Source organism: Scyliorhinus torazame, chromosome 15 (assembly GCF_047496885.1).
Source record: "Scyliorhinus torazame isolate Kashiwa2021f chromosome 15, sScyTor2.1, whole genome shotgun sequence".
Classification (NCBI taxonomy): Eukaryota; Metazoa; Chordata; class Chondrichthyes; order Carcharhiniformes; family Scyliorhinidae; genus Scyliorhinus; species Scyliorhinus torazame.
Genome location: NC_092721.1, coordinates 169703671 through 169720449, shown reverse-complemented (window position 1 = coordinate 169720449; position 16779 = coordinate 169703671). Strand labels below are relative to the sequence as shown.

Here is a 16779-nt window from a genome sequence, read left to right as displayed (position 1 = left end):
GATTTTTTTTTCTTATTCCCAACCTTTGTCCTACTAAAATGCTGATGCAGTCACAAAGCCTACTTAATACTTGATACAAACTTTCCCACTGGTGTAACAATGACTAGACTTTATGGAGACAGCACTTTGAGTGTAAGATTAGGAAAGTTCTGGTTTTGGATATTGGCAGAAACTCCTGATTGCTGAAAACACTTAAAATTGGGGTAAGGTCATGAAAATCCTTTGCATCTTTAACCACTATAGCTGATGTTTAAAAAAAAATTAAAAAAATAAGTACAGCTTTTTACATAAATTTTAGCAATATTGTGTTCAGGAAGTAGGAGTACATGGATATTTGTATATAGATATATTTGACATGAAGATTTGTTGAAGGAATAAATTGTAGCCAGATATATTAACTTGTGGGGGAATGAAAGGGATTACCTTTGTAAAAATCCTGCTCCCATTCCAGCATGCACTCCCCCTCCCTCTTTTACAGCTCTTGAGATGCAGGACGGTAGCCTTAACATTTTACTAAAAAAAAATCTTCCTTGTGGCTTGGTGATTGTACACACTGCACATGGGTGTTGTGGATGCTAGCTTGACCTTCCACAATGCACTAATGTACCAATGCGGGGCCAATCATTGTACCCTCAGGCCATGGAAAGTTGTTGTTACTAATGAACAGTGCCTTTGGCTCAGGAATGATTTTGTTATTCTGTGTGATGAGCTTGTTCTGGCAATCTAGTGTAAAAGTTCTGGGGAAAATGCTTCATAAATTGTTTTAACCAATGTGCAGGAAATTTAATCGCTATTAAACATACTATAAAGATGAACATATTATTAAAATCTTTCTTTCAAATTAAATGTTTAACATGGGTTCCTTCCTCTTGCTGTTATTGAATGGGCCACCTTTAAATAGGGGGAATTTTGGGAGGGGGAGGGTTGTTGTCATGTGAAGTGAGTGAGGGAGCGGCTTTGTTATTGCGAGCACTGACACTGCTCATCTTGTAATCCTTTATTTTATCCTGGTGTACATTTCATATTTGTCGTTTCTTGGGACATATTTTTCCCATGAGGATCCTGATTTTTGTGAAGAGGATCCGAGATATTGTAGAAAAACCTTGGTGGTCGGAATGGGTTGGCGTGGTGCCCAGCTTGCAGCGGTGTTGTCGCTGGTGGGCGGGCTTTCACCTCTGCGCTGTTGTGTGTCCAGATGATGGCCACCATTGAGAATGCTGTTCTGGATGAAGATCTCTGATCTGTGGTGCTGATCTTTAGCGCTCACTTTGAAGACTTTGAGATCCTTGGGAGAATGGTGAGTTGAGAGCGTTCTTGCATTTGGACAAACAGTTTCCCCGGTGAGGGCCTGCCTTCGAAACGTTTGAGATCCTGATGTGTGGTGTGTCATTTATCCTGAAGGGTTCTGCAGGTGGGGGTCGGGCAAGGTGTATCCATGAACCCGGTCTTTGGCAAGAAGTGGGAGGCGTGTTCCTGATGAGTTTGAAAATTGGCTGCCGTGCCTTCCTGATCTTGATTTGGAGGCCGGGTGCATCTGGTTCAGTGGAGCACCAGAGTACCTGACCTGACCCCCATATTATTCTATTTTCTATGCTCCTCGTGAGGGGTGGCTGAGCGGGTCAAGTCATCCTACACCACCCCCTCCTGATGGTTATGGGAGGGACTGTGCCTTTTTGACACACCTTATCTTACATGATGGGATTCATTACGTCTTCACTAAGATTGAGGATGGCCCCCAATTAGAACTAACTATCAGTTTTTGTTATTTTGAAAATAATCCATGCATCTCTCCTTCGATGGCCCCGGCAGATTATGTATCTGGGAGAGGACTGGGTTCCTTGTGACTCTTCTTGAGGTTGGAGGTAGTCCTTTATTTTTTTTAAAGAGGCTCTTCGAATGGGAGGATATGAGCATGTGTGGCACATGCTGAGATGGGTTTGGTTAATCCTTGGGTTGTCTGCTGAAGAAAAATTGTTTTTGGTATCCTTCCTATGATGGTGTACAGTGCTGGGTGATGCCTGATATCTTTAGGAAAGTTTGGGCATTCTTCCCTTGGGAGTTGTTTGCAAAAATGTAAAATCTTAATAAACATACTTTTTAAACAGAAGGTGAGTCTGTGCACAGTTGAGGTATAAAGGGGAAAAGATGGGGCAAATACATCCAGAACTCGCTGGATAACCAGAGAGACACATTGCAACAAGAAGAAATGTGCTTTTGACTAATGTCAGGTGGATAATACAACCAAGAATCGGGTGAAGAGCAGGTAATTCAAAGTATTAACTGATAAGATGCTGAATAGGCTGGCTGTCTGTACTTGGGTACCAGGACCAGATGAGGCACCTCATTGCATACTAGGGGAAGTGAGAGTGGAAATTGCGCAGGTACTGGCCATAACTTTCCATTCTTTAATTCAGGGATGACGCCAGAGGACTGGAGAATTTCAGATTGTTCAACTACCCTTGAAGATAAGCCTGGAAACCACAAACCAATTATGGTGGGGAAGGTTTTAACAATTTGGGACAAAATTGAGTGGTCACTGACCAATGTAGGTTAATTAAGGAAAGTCGGCGCAGATTTGTTGGGTGGAAATGTTTGACTAAGTTGGAAGGGAGATTGATATGGGCAAAGTAGTTGATATGGTGTACATGGATCTCAAGTGGTATTTGATAAAAGTGCCACACAACAGACCTGAGCAAAGTTAGCTCATGGTAGAATGGACAGAAGCAGCACTGATACAAAATTGGCTGAGTGACAGGAAATGATGGTGGTGAATGGAAGCATTCAATTGTGCGACGGATAGTGCAGAACTTCAAAACAACACCAGTTTGTTGGACAGGTGAACAAATGGCAGATTAAATTTTAATGCTAGGAAGTGTGAAGTGACTAATTTTGTAGGAAGAATGCAGAGAGATCATATTAAAATAAAGGATACAGTGTGTGTATTTGTGCATTTATGCTTTTGCACTCGACCCTACTCTGGGGTGGCTGAAGGCCGTTAACTTCACCTCTTGCAGTTCTGTCCCAGTCTAGAGTTGTACATGGCATGTCCTCCCATTCTTTCCTTTAAGTATATTTTTTCCTTTTCATCTTTAACACCATTGCTCTTATCCTACTTTAAAATTTGCCTTTCCCAGAAAATGTTTTTTAATTTGCGGGATGTGGGTGTTGCTGATTTGGCTAGCAATGCCCATCCCTAGTTGCCCTTCAGAAGGTGGTGGTGAGTTGCCTTCTTGAACCACTGCAGTCCTTGAGGTGTAGGTACACCCACTGTGGTGTTAGATAATTCCAAGATGTTGCCCCAGCGATAGTGAAGGAGCAGCGATATATTTCCATCCAAGTCAGAGTGCTGAATGACTAGGAGTGGAACCTCCAGGTGGTGAGGTTCCCAGATAGCTGCTGCCCTTGTCCTTGTAGATGGTAGTGGTCATGGGTTTGGAAGGTGCTGTCTAAGGAACCTTGGCGAGTTCCTGCAGTACATCTTGTAGGTGGGACACACGGCTACCAACTGTTTGTTGGTGGAGGAAGGTTTGAATGTTTATGGAAGGGGGTAGCAATCAAGCGGGCTACTTTGTCCTGGATGGTGCTGAGCTTCTTGTGTTGTTGGAGCTGCACCCTAGCAGGTTAAGTGGAGAGTGTTCCATTACACTCCTGACTTGTGCCTTGTAGATGGTGGTCAGGCTTCGGGGGAGGGGTCAGAAAGTGAGATACACTCCATAGGATTCCTAGCCTTGACCTGTTCTGGTAGCCACAATATTAATGTGGCTAGTCCAGTTCAGTATCTGATCAGTGGTAACCCCCAGGATGTTGATTGTGGGAGATTCAGTAATGATAATGTCATTGAATGTCAAGGGGTGGTGGTGCGATCCTGTCTTGTAGGAGATTGTCATTGCATGGCATTTGTGTGGTGTGAGTGTATTGTCAGCCCAAGCCTGGATATTGTCCAGGTCTTGCTGCATTTGAGTATGGATTGCTTCATTATCTGAGTTGTGAATGGTGCTGAACATTGCGCAGTCATCCGCAAGCATCCCCACTTCTGACCTTATGATGGAAGGGGTGTCATTGATGAAGCAGCTGAAGATGATTGGGCGTAGGACACTACCCTAAGGAACTCCTGCAGTAATGTCCTGGAATTGAGATGATTGACTGCCAACCACCACAACCATCTTCCTTTGTGCCAGGTATGACTCCAGCCAGCAGAGTTTTCCCCCTGATTCCCATTGACTCCAATTTAGCTGGGGCACCTTGTTGCCATACTCTGTCAAATGCTGCTTTGATGTCAAGGACAGTTACTCTCTCCTCTCCTCTGGCATTCAGCTCTTTTGTCCATGTTTGAACCAAGGCTGTAATGAGATCAGGAGCTGAGTGACCCTGGCGGAACCCAAACTGAGCATCCGTGAGTAGGCTATTGCTGAGTAAGTGCCACCTGATAGCACTGTTGATGACTCCTTCCATCGCTTTGCTGATGATGGAGAGTAGACTGATGGGGCTGGATTGATTTGTCCTGTTTCTTGTGTACAGGGCACATCTGGTCAATTTTCCACATTGCTGGGTAGATGCCCGTGTTGTAGCTGTACTGGAACAGCTTGGCTTAGGGTACGGCGAGTTCTGGAGCACAAGTCTTCAGTACTATTGCCGGAACATTTTCAGGACCCACTACTTTTGGGCAAAATAAAATGGAATAATTTTGCCTTATTTATTATTACCTTTTGATAAGTTCAGACTACTTCTTGCCTCCCATTTGAAATTTCAACAGTTTAAATATCCAAACTATCACATCTCCTAATGCACGTTTCTATCCATGCTGAGTTTACTTGTAGAATGTCCATCTTGGCCCTCTTCATTTCAAAGACCTGTTTCTTGCATCTAATCCCTTCTGTTTCAATTCCATAGTCACTCAGTCCCCAGCTTAATTAAAGTTCTCGCAAGCACCACCTTTCCACTCAAAATATAAAAATATTTTCATCACACCAGGTGAATCATGGCACAAGCATTTATTCTTAAGTTAATTCCTCAATTTCTGGGAGAAATGTTGCTTGAATTGGGGTTGAGGACCTCTTCACAGCTTGATGACCAATTGAATGTAAAATTGGGAATATCCCTTTAAGTTGCACTTGAAATTCGCTTCAGCATTGGGGCAAGCTAGCTGCCAAAATATTGAGTGTTAACAAGTATTTTAAGTGGAAAATCAGCCCCTTGTTGATCCTCCAGATGACTGATCCGCCTCCAGGTTCAACTCCATTTTAGTAAAATGGTGTCTTGCTTGACGTAGGATCATCTTGTCCCTTCTCCCTCTCCATTGAACTAAACCAGTTCACAAAATCATTTGAGTGCCAGTATTAATGCAGTTGGTTTGAATCTCTTGCTGATTGAACTATGGGTGGCAACTCCAACCATGTACTCTCTCTAAACATCTGGATCTCTTTCGCTACAATTCCTGATTCAATTTCTATCTTGAAATACCCTAATACTTCTTCCTGTCACTTCTTGTTCAAAACCCTTGTGCACTATATATATTTCCCAGCTTCTGTCCCCTTGTCCTCATCCTCCTGTCTTGCTCAATATTATCCTTCTTAAAATCTCTACCACCATAACTATAGCAATGTCCTCTAGTTCGCCAGCTCTTTGAGGGCTCTCGCCAATGAGTTGCCTCAAATGACTTGCTGCCTTTCTTTTACTACAAACATTGATTGGCCTTTCCTATTTTCTCTTTTATGCTCAGCTCCATTCCTAGATACTGTATCCTGAATACCACCACCCACACTTAACGCCACCCTACCCCCAACTACCCTACCCCCAACTTAATATTTACTACTTTCACACAAGGTTTCCTAGTTTATATGCCTTGGGGTATTTTCTTTCCTATATCTGTACTTCTTTCCTACATTTGTACCGTAAAGCACTTCGAGGTGATTGTAATTGAAACTCTTTCTTATTAAATATGCTATGTAAAGAGAAATTGCTGTTTCATCCTTATTAGGGAAGCAAATGCCAGAAATGATCTCTATGAAGGTGAGCTGCTCATTTAAAGGAAAATCTGCAAACTCCATGAATTATAATTCATAAAAAAAGTGGAGTCATTGCTTAATGGTGAAAGCAGTTTAACAAAAAAAGAAAAAAATCCACCTTTAGGCTTGAGCATGGTACTGTATGGTTTGTAGTTGTCATTAGCGTAGGTATTCGTTCAAGCTCCATGCTGCAAATACACGCAGCAATGCCATGAATACATTTCATTTATAAACCTCACCATTGCACGAATGTTGGTCCAACAGATAAAATGTAATGTTTTTACCACTTTTGTAGTTTGAAACTTGGAGCAAAGCTCTCACCCATAACCTCCACGTTAATCAACCTGCCTCTGGCAGGCCGTAAGAGCGAGAGTGATTCCTGGTTAGACATGAGATGGGAAGAAAGCTGGAGCCTCCACCATCATTATCCACCGCTCCAGGTTATAGATTTTATCATTTTAAGCTTTGATTAATGGTCTGTATGGCTCATATATTGGCAGGTAGTGGGTTAGTTTGCAGAAAGCTGACTGGCTCATTGGTCAGCTTAAGGCTTTAATTTTTCACCTAGCTTTTCTTTTCAAATGTAATATATGCCCTTAATAAAAAAGCCCATATATTACTTTGTGGCAGTCTTATGGCGCAATGGGTAGCGTTCCTGCCTCTTAGCTGGAAGCTTGGATTAAGGTCCCATTCCAGGACTTGGTGTCCTAAGCAGGTGCATTCCTAACACGATCAACCTGCAAGTGCTTCCAACACTCCTCTGGTAGTCAGTAAGAGCGAGAGTGATTCCTGCTCAGCCATGTGAATGAAAGAAAGTTGGAGCCACCACCATCATTATCCATAGCTCCAGGTCACAACATGCATGTTGCTCCAGCAATTTTGACTCCCTGGGTGATCTGTAACACCATTAATTTAAATTGCTATATTTCAAAAAAGGACTGTATATTTTTGACTTCGCAATTCTGGGAACTCCGTGCAGAGGGAAGAATGGTCAGTGAGATCCAACATCATTTCTGATTTTTCTTTGTTATGTGTTTTTTTTTAACACTCTACTATTTTTATGCTCAGGGTGTTGACAGCGGAAAAGACAAAATGGGGATAGGTGACCACAACATATCAGCTGTCAGATACAATCCTGGCTTCGATGATGATGGGTGAGTAAATGAATGCTGAAATGTGTCTTTCAGAAGATGGATAGTGACTTTGTTTTCTTGATTTCCACACATAGAACAATTATCAATTGGTCCATGTAGCTATATAAATAAGCGGACTTGACATAAAATAGATTTTTTTAAATGTTAAAATTAATCTTTTGTCAATGAAAACCTTAAGCCTTGTGTTTATGGTTTTCAGAATCTTGGCTTCCCATTAGATGCAAACCAAGATGTTCAGTGGGTTGGGTTTCAGTGCAGCTTTCTGTAACCCATCTCGGTTTGTACGGTTTGTTAAAATGTCAGCTTGTTTTCGTTTTTTATCAATGATTATTGCATCACCCTGTTCTGTTCCTCTGATCTAATTCATTTGGCCTGTTGGAGAACTTTCTAGAAAGCTGCTTCAACTCTCGGAATTTAATTTTGTCTTTTACCCCCCCCCCCCCCCCCCCCCCCGGGTAGCACAACGCTCCAGATTTCAGTGTTTTCTTGTGCAAGAGATCTTTCATTCAAATCCTGACTATATTTGTGTTGTTTGTGGATAGGTTCATTTTACTGAAACTCAAATAGAATCAGATCTTCAGAATGGCATTTGCAGGATGTGTTGTGCTGAACATCAGCATAGCTCTTACACACTCTCTTTCAAGTAATACCTAAAACTACTTCCTTGTGCTATTAGCAGTGATGAAACGTGGCATTTCTGCAACTAGTTTTTTTTTTAACGAGCACATTTCTACTTTGTCTTTCCTCTGCCCCTCCCTAATGTAGTGTCTATCCCTTTAAGGGGCAATCTGCCAAAAGGGTCACATGACCCAGCAAAAAACCAATCCGGTGGCCAGGGTGGGAATTCATCACAGCAAGTGTGGGTCTTTTGCCTCCTCATCTATTCCGGCTGCTGACTGACAGCATCAAAGCTGCAAGACTCTAAGAAAGTAATGTTAGTTGTATCATACTTTGCTGGTGAGCCAAAGGTATTACACCTAGGCTCTTCTCCGCCTCCTACGGATCAGATTGCCGCTCCAGAGAACCAGAATTTAAACCTGTGTCCAACAGCTTGTGTATATTACCTTTTCATTGCTAGTTTTGGCAGGAGAGAGGTGTTTCAGTGAAGGCAAAGGAGTCGAAAAAAAGGATAGGTGCCTAATTGCTGGAATAGATCAACTTGCATTGATGGGAGGAGCAGAGACTCAGAATAATGCAACTAAGATGGCAAAGTTGCCCAGTTTTAGCATTGGGTGCTTTTCACACCCACCTATCTCAAATCTGCTTGTTTTTGATCAGACTCTCAAGTTGGTCCAACTCACAACCCTTCTTCTCCCCCCCGCCCCCCCCCCCCCCCCCCCCAGTGCCTTAAGTAGGAGGGCTAGAAGTGGCCTGTATTTTAGCTTTTTAGTGAATATATGAAATCAATTGACTGGTCATCTTGCCTTGGAAATGTTGCTAATGTTATTTTGCTTCTGCTGCTGTTCCTGAATCCATTACATTGTACAGATTGAAACCAGACACTTCTACTCCCTTCTCTCTTTCCCCCTCCCCCTCCCCCTCCCCCTCCCCCCCCTCCTCCTCCCCCCCCCTCCTCCTCCCCCCTCCTCCTCCCCCCCCCTCCTCCCCTCCTCTCCCCCCTCCCCCTCCTCTCCCCCCTCCCCCTCCTTCCAATAAAATGACAGCCCAGTTGAGACTTGAAAGCAGTCATGGGATTTGACGTGCAACAGTTGCCCTAGGTTGCACTTGCTCACCTCCTAGTGGTTATTTTGAGAAGTGACTTTAGCAAGCATATTTTGTGAGGCGGTGGTCACCTGCCCACACTGACTGAAAGTTGCAAAAAAAAATTCTGTCCTCTCATTATTCTCAAGCTTGTTCGAAAAAACTGGGATGTGCTGCCCAGTGTTAATGAACAACAAAAGACACCTGATTATTGTTTTCCCCCAAACTAAGTCCAACCCCTCTTTGTTTATTATACACCTAGTCTTGCTTAGATTTGATGACTTGAGCGATACAACAATCTATTGTGACCAGGAAACTTAAAAAGGTGAGATGGTCATTTAGATCCTTTTGAGATTGGGTTTTGCGCTGTGACTAAGGAATTGAGCTGTTGTTTTTTTTTTTTCTACCTTCCCACTTTAAATGGATTGATTATTATTGTGCTGTATGTGCCGTTAATATTGCAAGTATATTTCATTCAGTTGGCTTTAGTTCCAGACTTTATTGAACAAATCCTAATGAGCATGTAAGGCAATCCATAATTGTGTTGTAAGTCCCTAAGTACTTGTATTGCCTCTGGCTTACATTTGTTTAATCTATTAAATATATTTAAAATTGACGGTGCTTTTTTCACCCCGCTTCCCTTTTGCTTTTGTGGATCCAGGTTGCCAGTAAAATCCATTATGAACAAAGCCACCACGTGCTTTAAAAAAAAAAAAAAAGATCCTGGCTGTTTTGCATACAATATTTGCAATCCCTTCGTATTTGTAAACTTGGGGGTTCAAAGACGGCCGCAATTTTATGGCTTAAGCGCACTGTATATATACCACAAATTTTGTCCCAGCCACATTTTTTAAGATTGCCGTTGCTATTAATTTAAAAAATATTTGTCACACTGAGGACGGCATTACTGTGGCTGTTACAATACTTGGGATATTGATTTTATTCTTCTGCAGTTTCAGTGATGACATGGAAGCCAAAGTGCAAATAGATGATGGGAAAATGGAGTGTATTGGACCGGACACCTGGTATAAGTAAGTGTTTTTTTTTTTAATTTGTAAATTCTAAACAACTATTCTTGTGTTAACAGGAAGCAATGCCTCAAGTTAGTTTAACAGGAAGCAATGCCTCAAGTTAGTTTATATATTGTAATTTCTTGCTTTCAATTAACATTTTGTGCAAGAAGGAGGCTGAAAAAGGCATAATAATTAGTGCAAAAACACAGTTTCTTGTATTTAAACCAAAATTTCCAATATATACTAAGGAGAGAAAGGTGGTTGACTTAAAAATTTTGGTGGGAAAGGAATCAACAATGCCATAGTGCAAACATCAATGCATAGAAACATTACTTAATGATGAAGGGATGAAACTTGCACTTGTGCAACGTCTTGAAGGGTCTTTTGAATTGAAGGTCGCCACTGTTGTAATGTAGGAAGTGAGGATGGCAAACTACCATAAACAGTCATGTGATAAAGATCAGAATTTGTGTTTATGATAATTGAGGGATAGATTTTGGCTAGGACCTTTTGGATAACTCCCCTGCCCATTCTTTGAAACAGCACTGTTGGATACTTTCCATCCACCAGGCAGGCAGGTAAACAGCTCCAATAATGACACCTCTTGTACTACATTGCTGCTTCATTACTGTGCTTGATTTTTCTGCTGAAGTCCTAGAGTGGGACTTGAACCCAGAATCTTGTGATTCTGAGGCAAGAATGTTACTAGCCATTGTTGCAGGCATGAAGAGGGATTGCTGCCCTACATCGTCTCTGGCTGTCTGTTCCTCTTTCTTGACAAGTGCTCCTGCCGTCTGTTTTTCTTCTGTGAGCTGATTTCAAGTTCTCTACTGCATTTGGGTATTACAAGTATAAATTTTAATGCTATCTTGGTCAGCTGTGGTATGTAGAAACTCCCAAGCTTGAGTCTCCAACCCCAAGTTGCTGAGTTATCCAGGGTTTGTTTGCACAATAATTATATTGTGTCTTTGTCAAGCCTGGAGAGCTTAAGTATGTATTGGTAAAAGTCAATTCTGGAACCTTTCTGTTCCTTCCTGGTGTGAGAGTATTACTGTATTCAGACAGTGAAAAGCATATGTCCCTCATTGCCCAGCCCAAGGTAATTCTGGGTAAATCATCGGTTGTCTAGTTTTGTTATTGGAGTTGGTCAATTTGCCATCGCCAGACATATTGGGTGGAATTAACACTGTTAAATACTTAATCCCCTTTGTTAAATGCAATCACTAATTTGCTATTGGACAAGTAAAATTAGCATCAGCTGTAAATAACAATTTGAAATCTGAGGTGATAGTTGAATAATATACATAGTGCCTGTGTTTGAGCCTGTGCAAGATGGAGTACAGATGCCAAAAAATCCTGGTGTCTTTTGTGGGGTGGGGGAGGGGTACTGCTAACCATAAAATGTGAGTGCAGTACTCCTGGCTATAGAATGGAATGGATGGATGCACACCTACACGTCGTTCTGTGGAACTTCATCAACATCTGTTCTTTTGTGCAGAGTGCCAAGTCCTGTATGTATGACTTTATTCCTGCACTCAGCCATCATCTAACAGTCCTAGATCCGACACTTTTATCTTGTATAAGAAAAAAAATATTCAGTACTTTGATCTGTATAAAATCTAAATCCTTTGCTTGGTGTTGCCCATAAACATAGCACCAGATAGTTTGTTAAGATGGTGAGTAGGTCGCCAGGTAATGCCATCAACAAGGCAATATTTGCCAAACATCATTCTGCAATACATTTGTGGGAGCACCTCCACTCTTTTTTTTTCTATAAAATCCCAACAATGGAAGTGTCATCCAACACCAGGTGTTCAAACTTGACTCATTTTGCTTTTTTTTTTTGTTTTAAAAAAAAAAAAGGCATGCCTTTGTGTGAATCTCCATATCCTACATGGATCTTGCTGGAGAACATTGTTGTTTTTCCCTCCACCCCAGCCAAAAATCAACCATGGTGAAGAAAACTTCCAATTACATAAGACCATTGTGTCCCTGTCAAGTAAACTCCGAATGAGCTCCTTTGGCAGTTGGTTCTTTCCACAGGAAGGCCTGCCGAGTAGCAGAGGGAATTATTTATTTTTTTTGATGGTAAGACGAGTAAAACAATTATTGGCCAAGGCAACAGACAGACTTCCTGTTTTAGGATGGCAATTTATAAAAAAAATTTTTTTTTAATTGGCTGTCCCTGCCGACCTTATAAGCTGAAATTGTAGAATTCAGTTTGAACCAGATCTATTCACCGCTGTAAAATTAATTCTAAAAATAGGTGAGAGCAATGTAAATGAGTTTTTGCTGAGTGTTGCAATGTTTAATGATCTCAAAGCCCTCCGCATTCTTTTGATGATGTGTCCTGAAGAGTATAAAGAACCAAGGTTGTAAAGAATTGGACAAACTAACAATTCGGTCAGACCACATCCAGAGAGAAAAGTATTATGTTTCAGGCCTGACTAACTTGTTTCTGACCAGCCAGCGACCAGAAACATGAATTCTTTCTCACTCCACAGATGCTGTCTGACCTGATGTGTTTTCCAGCATTTTCTGTTCTTTTTATATATCATTAAAACTTGCGATCCTGTTTTGATTTGAGGAATTGTTGCAATGCTGAGTGCTGTTTTGTGGGTTACTGAAAAGGGTGCTGAATGGTGCTGAGCATTGGAACGCCAATATTTTAGCCTATTGAGTACCTGGGTATCTTGTATTAATCCAGTCACTTGATTTTGTCTGGCCCAGATCAGTACTGCTGCTGTCACTGTGGTCAGGGGTCACATAGAATTTTATTTCGACTCTGCCCATGGAACATCTATTAATACAAAAAAAAATGGCATCTGTCTATACTCCTAACCAGCACTGTCCATTACAAATGCAACACTCTGTGGCATTGTGCTATATTGCTCTCTGGTGTGTGGCATTGTGCTATATTGCTCTCTCTGGTGTATCACGAGTAGAATGATGTGACTGCAGCAGACATTTTCCATTTATAAATGTGGACAATGGGAGCTTGCAATGGAAGCTTGGGTCTTCCATTTGATTTTTAACTCGTCCAATTATCCATTAGCCTTTAATTCCACTTCACTCGAGACACTTGTATCGTGAATACCTTTTATCTTGAATACCAGTGAACAATAACCATTGGTTAATAACTTTAAAAGGGAAGAGGAGAAAAGCATCCAACTTGCTAACTTTGGTTCATAACCCTTGGGATTTGATGGTTCTGTTTCTAAGACCTTGAGCCACGATAATATGTCTCCATTCCATCACTGTTACTGGGTCAAACTCCCTCCCTAACAGTACTGTGGGTGTACCGACACCTCTCGGCCTACCGCCACCTTCTCGAGGGCAATTAGGGATGGGCAATGAATGCTAGTCGAGCCAGTGAAGTCCACATCCTTTCAATGTCTGTGTATTTGAGACTGCAAGTCCAAAGACTGATGAAATGCACTTGTGATACTTCCAGATCTGTGCATTATGTATTTGCAGCAACAATCACTCTTGCCTGGCAATCATCATCATAGAACTTACAGTGCAGAAGGAGGCCATTCGGCCCATCGAGTCTGCACCGGCTCTTGGAAAGAGCACCCTACCCAAGGTCAACACCTTCACCCTATCCCCATAACCCAGTAACCCCACCCAACACTAAGGGCAATTTTGGACACGAAGGGCAACTTATCTTGGCCGATCCACCTAACCTGCACATCTTTGGACTGTGGGAGGAAACCGGAGCACCCGGAGTAAACCCACGCACACACTGGGAGGATGTGCAGACTCCGCACAGTGACCCAAGCCGGAATCAAACCTGGGACCCTGGAGCTGTGAAGCAATTGTGCTATCCACAATGCTACCGTGCTGCCCCAAATCATGTACTAAGATATGAAGATAAGATAGCAAAGATCTCTCCTTCCACATATCAGTGGTTATGCTGATGGACTAAATAATCCAGAAATTTGAATTAATCCAGAGAGCATGAAATTAAATCCGACTATTGCAGGTTTAACACCTGAATTTTGAAATTAAAAAAAAAAAAGTGAAGTTGTCTAATTAACATAAAACACCTCTGATTCACAAATATCCTTTAGAGAAGGAATTCTCTTGTCCTTGCGTAGTCTGGCCTAAACACGCCAGCTCCGCACCATTGCCCTCAAGTACTGGGTGAACAAAACAGTTTGGTTGTATCAAACTGGACAAATGGCAGTCTTGCCAACGGTGCCCATATTCTGAGAATCTATGATTTGAAATCTGTAATTATAATATGGTTTCCTTCAACATTTGTTTTGTTCCAACCACATCTCATAAAATAAATGTTTTAAATATTCTCTCCACCCTATGTAACTGTTTTGGAAGTGTCTTGTAAATATTCTTCCATATTCTATTCTATATTGAGCATCTTGATTAATGCTGTGCATCCATATTGAACGGACTTTTTAATTTGACTGGAATTAAATCTTAGTACAAACCTTTAACACAAAAGCAATAAGTGTTTTTAATTGAAGTTATTCAAGGGTTTACAGAGAAATGATGCTTTTACAATTGCTTTGGCAATCAATATGGTCTGTGCTTTTTTAAAAAAAGTAATGGGCATAATCCCATGGAATACCTACAGTGCAGAAGGAGGCCATTCGGCCCTTGGAGTCTCACTGTCCCTCTGAAAAGCACTCTACCTAGGCCCACAGTTGCCGAGGGGTGACACAGTAGTCAGCACTGCTGCCTCACCGCGCCGGGGACCTGTGTTTGACTACGGCCTTGGGTGACTCTGGATTCTCCCTGTGACTGCATGGGTTTCCTCCCACAGTCCAAAGGTTAGGTGGGGTTATGGGGATGGGGCAGGGGAGTGGTCCTAGATGAGTGGTCAAAGGGTTGAATGAGCCTCTTTTCCGCACTGTAGCAATTCTATGCTTCACTCTCCCACCCTATCCCCATCTAATCCGTGTATTGTGGATTATGGGAGGAAACCGGAGCACCCTGGAAACCCACTCATACACTGGGAGAACGTGCAAACTCCACAAACTCCAAGGCCAGAATTGAACCCGGGTGCGGATGCAGCAGTGCTAGCCACAATGCCATGATTCTGCTTGTACAATTACATTTGATTGATCACAAGTTTGTGGCTAATTATTTTCTTCGGCAATGTTTTCGAATATGCTTTTGAGATTCATATGAGCAAATATTCTGAATGTATTTCCACTCCTTAACATGATATACAATTTAGATGAGCACTTGAAATGCTACTGCATCCAAGGCTATGGACCAAGTGCTGGAAAATGGAGTTAGAATAGTTAGTTGCTTGATGGTTGGCACTGATGGATCCAACTCTACACAAAATAAAGTTTAGAGTACGGTCTTTCTCAATAGACAGTGTTTGAAGTTTGCTTTTATTATGTCAACAGAATTTGTATTTTTAAACAAGGTACTGAGCTACCTCCATTTCTACATCTTTAATATCCCCAAACAAAATATTACCCAGTCATGACTTGTCCTGTACAGTGCGCCTCGTGCAAGTGCAGGCTTTATATAGTTAGACCTGGATGCAGGCCACTTGCATTATTTAAATACTTATAAGGGAAATGTTGGTTGTACACATTGATTTGACAGGTTTTAAAGATAGTGGTTTTGGTGTTGTTGACTTTTGCTACGGACCATTTTCCATCCACTTGACTTTTCCAAGAGTATAATGAAAGTTTGTAATATCAACATATTTACTGTCCAACCCACAAACCACCTTTCATGTTTAAACATTCAAAGATGCTGACCCATTTCAGTTTTCAAAAATAGCTGCATGTGGAAGTCATAATTTCTATATTCCAATTTCTATATTCCAATATGTGGCGAGTATCACCAAAAGCCATAAAGGCAAAAAACAATATTTTGAATGGGCTCTTGATGATTTTGCACTGTGTTCCACCACGTTTTCTTTCCCCACTCAACCCAATCTCCTTACAACTGTTGTGGTTTTTCATCTGTTGGGCATGTTCTTGAATTATTTTTTTTAAACCTGCATTTTAACAGTATTGTTACACAGGCATTTAAATCCTGGTTCCCAGTTAATCAAGATTACTTAATTCTGCAATCAATGCCAAAATGTATTCTGCCCCTTGTAAAAGGCTGATGGTTGGTAGCTGATGGTTGACATGATATATCTTTGATATATGACTTTTGTAATCTACCTGGAATGCACACAAGTTGGGACTAAATTGTCTTGTAATGCACCCTTTCTCAAGCAGTTTGTTCACCTGTGCAATACTGTATTTAAGAATGTTAATGTCCCTTCTGTGTATAGTGTAGTTGACTACCTAAAATTACTATTTTACAATTACTGTAATACAATAAAAATTGTAACTTGAAACTATTTGTATGCTTTTTGTTGCAGTCAGATCAAGAAAATAATTGCACCTTATGTAATGTCCTTCTGGTTTCGGTAAGTAAGCTACTTCTCACTTGTTTTGAAGCCAAGAGTACCTTTGTTCTTTATAGTTACATTGCAAATAAAGACTATCAAGATTTGTTTTAAATGGCCCAGTTTGTATATATCTTGCATTAATGGTGTAGAAGTGATTTACAATTAGATTCAATTTTTCTCAAATCATTGCAATTGCTTTAATAAATTAACCTTTCCAATTGCTTACAATCACCATCTATTTGACATTATTGTATTGTAGGTGCCTTGCATTCATTTTTGTGATTATGTCACTTGGGCTTGTTGCTCCTCATTGTAAGATGGTAAATGATGCTATGGAACATCACTACCTTTGTGCCAATTACGCTAAAATATGAAGCAGTAAAATTAACTTTTGAAACCGAAAAGAGTATCCGATCTGGCTGCCAGGAGTGTTTTTGCCTTCATATTTTGGTGGTGCTTCAACAGCTTGCATTTATATAGCACCCTTTTTAATGTAGCAAGATGCCACGGTGCTT

The 16779-nt window shown here is 41.2% G+C and overlaps 1 protein-coding gene across 4 annotated transcripts in view; it reads left to right on the top strand.

Annotated features, from left to right (window-relative positions):
* Positions 1-16779, top strand: part of tpte (transmembrane phosphatase with tensin homology) — a 119047-nt gene that overhangs the window by 25128 nt on the left and 77140 nt on the right. The window contains exons 1-4 of one of the 4 annotated variants that reach the window (XM_072477074.1): positions 47-203; positions 7074-7159; positions 9814-9891; positions 16235-16282. In XM_072477074.1, the coding sequence (XP_072333175.1) occupies positions 7098-7159; positions 9814-9891; positions 16235-16282 (188 nt within the window). In that variant the 5' untranslated portion in view covers positions 47-203; positions 7074-7097. Of the gene's footprint in view, positions 1-46; positions 204-7073; positions 7160-7998; positions 8089-9116; positions 9186-9813; positions 9892-16234; positions 16283-16779 lie in introns of those variants that run through there. The other 3 variants (XM_072477073.1, XM_072477075.1, XM_072477076.1) reach the window with 3 other exon arrangements.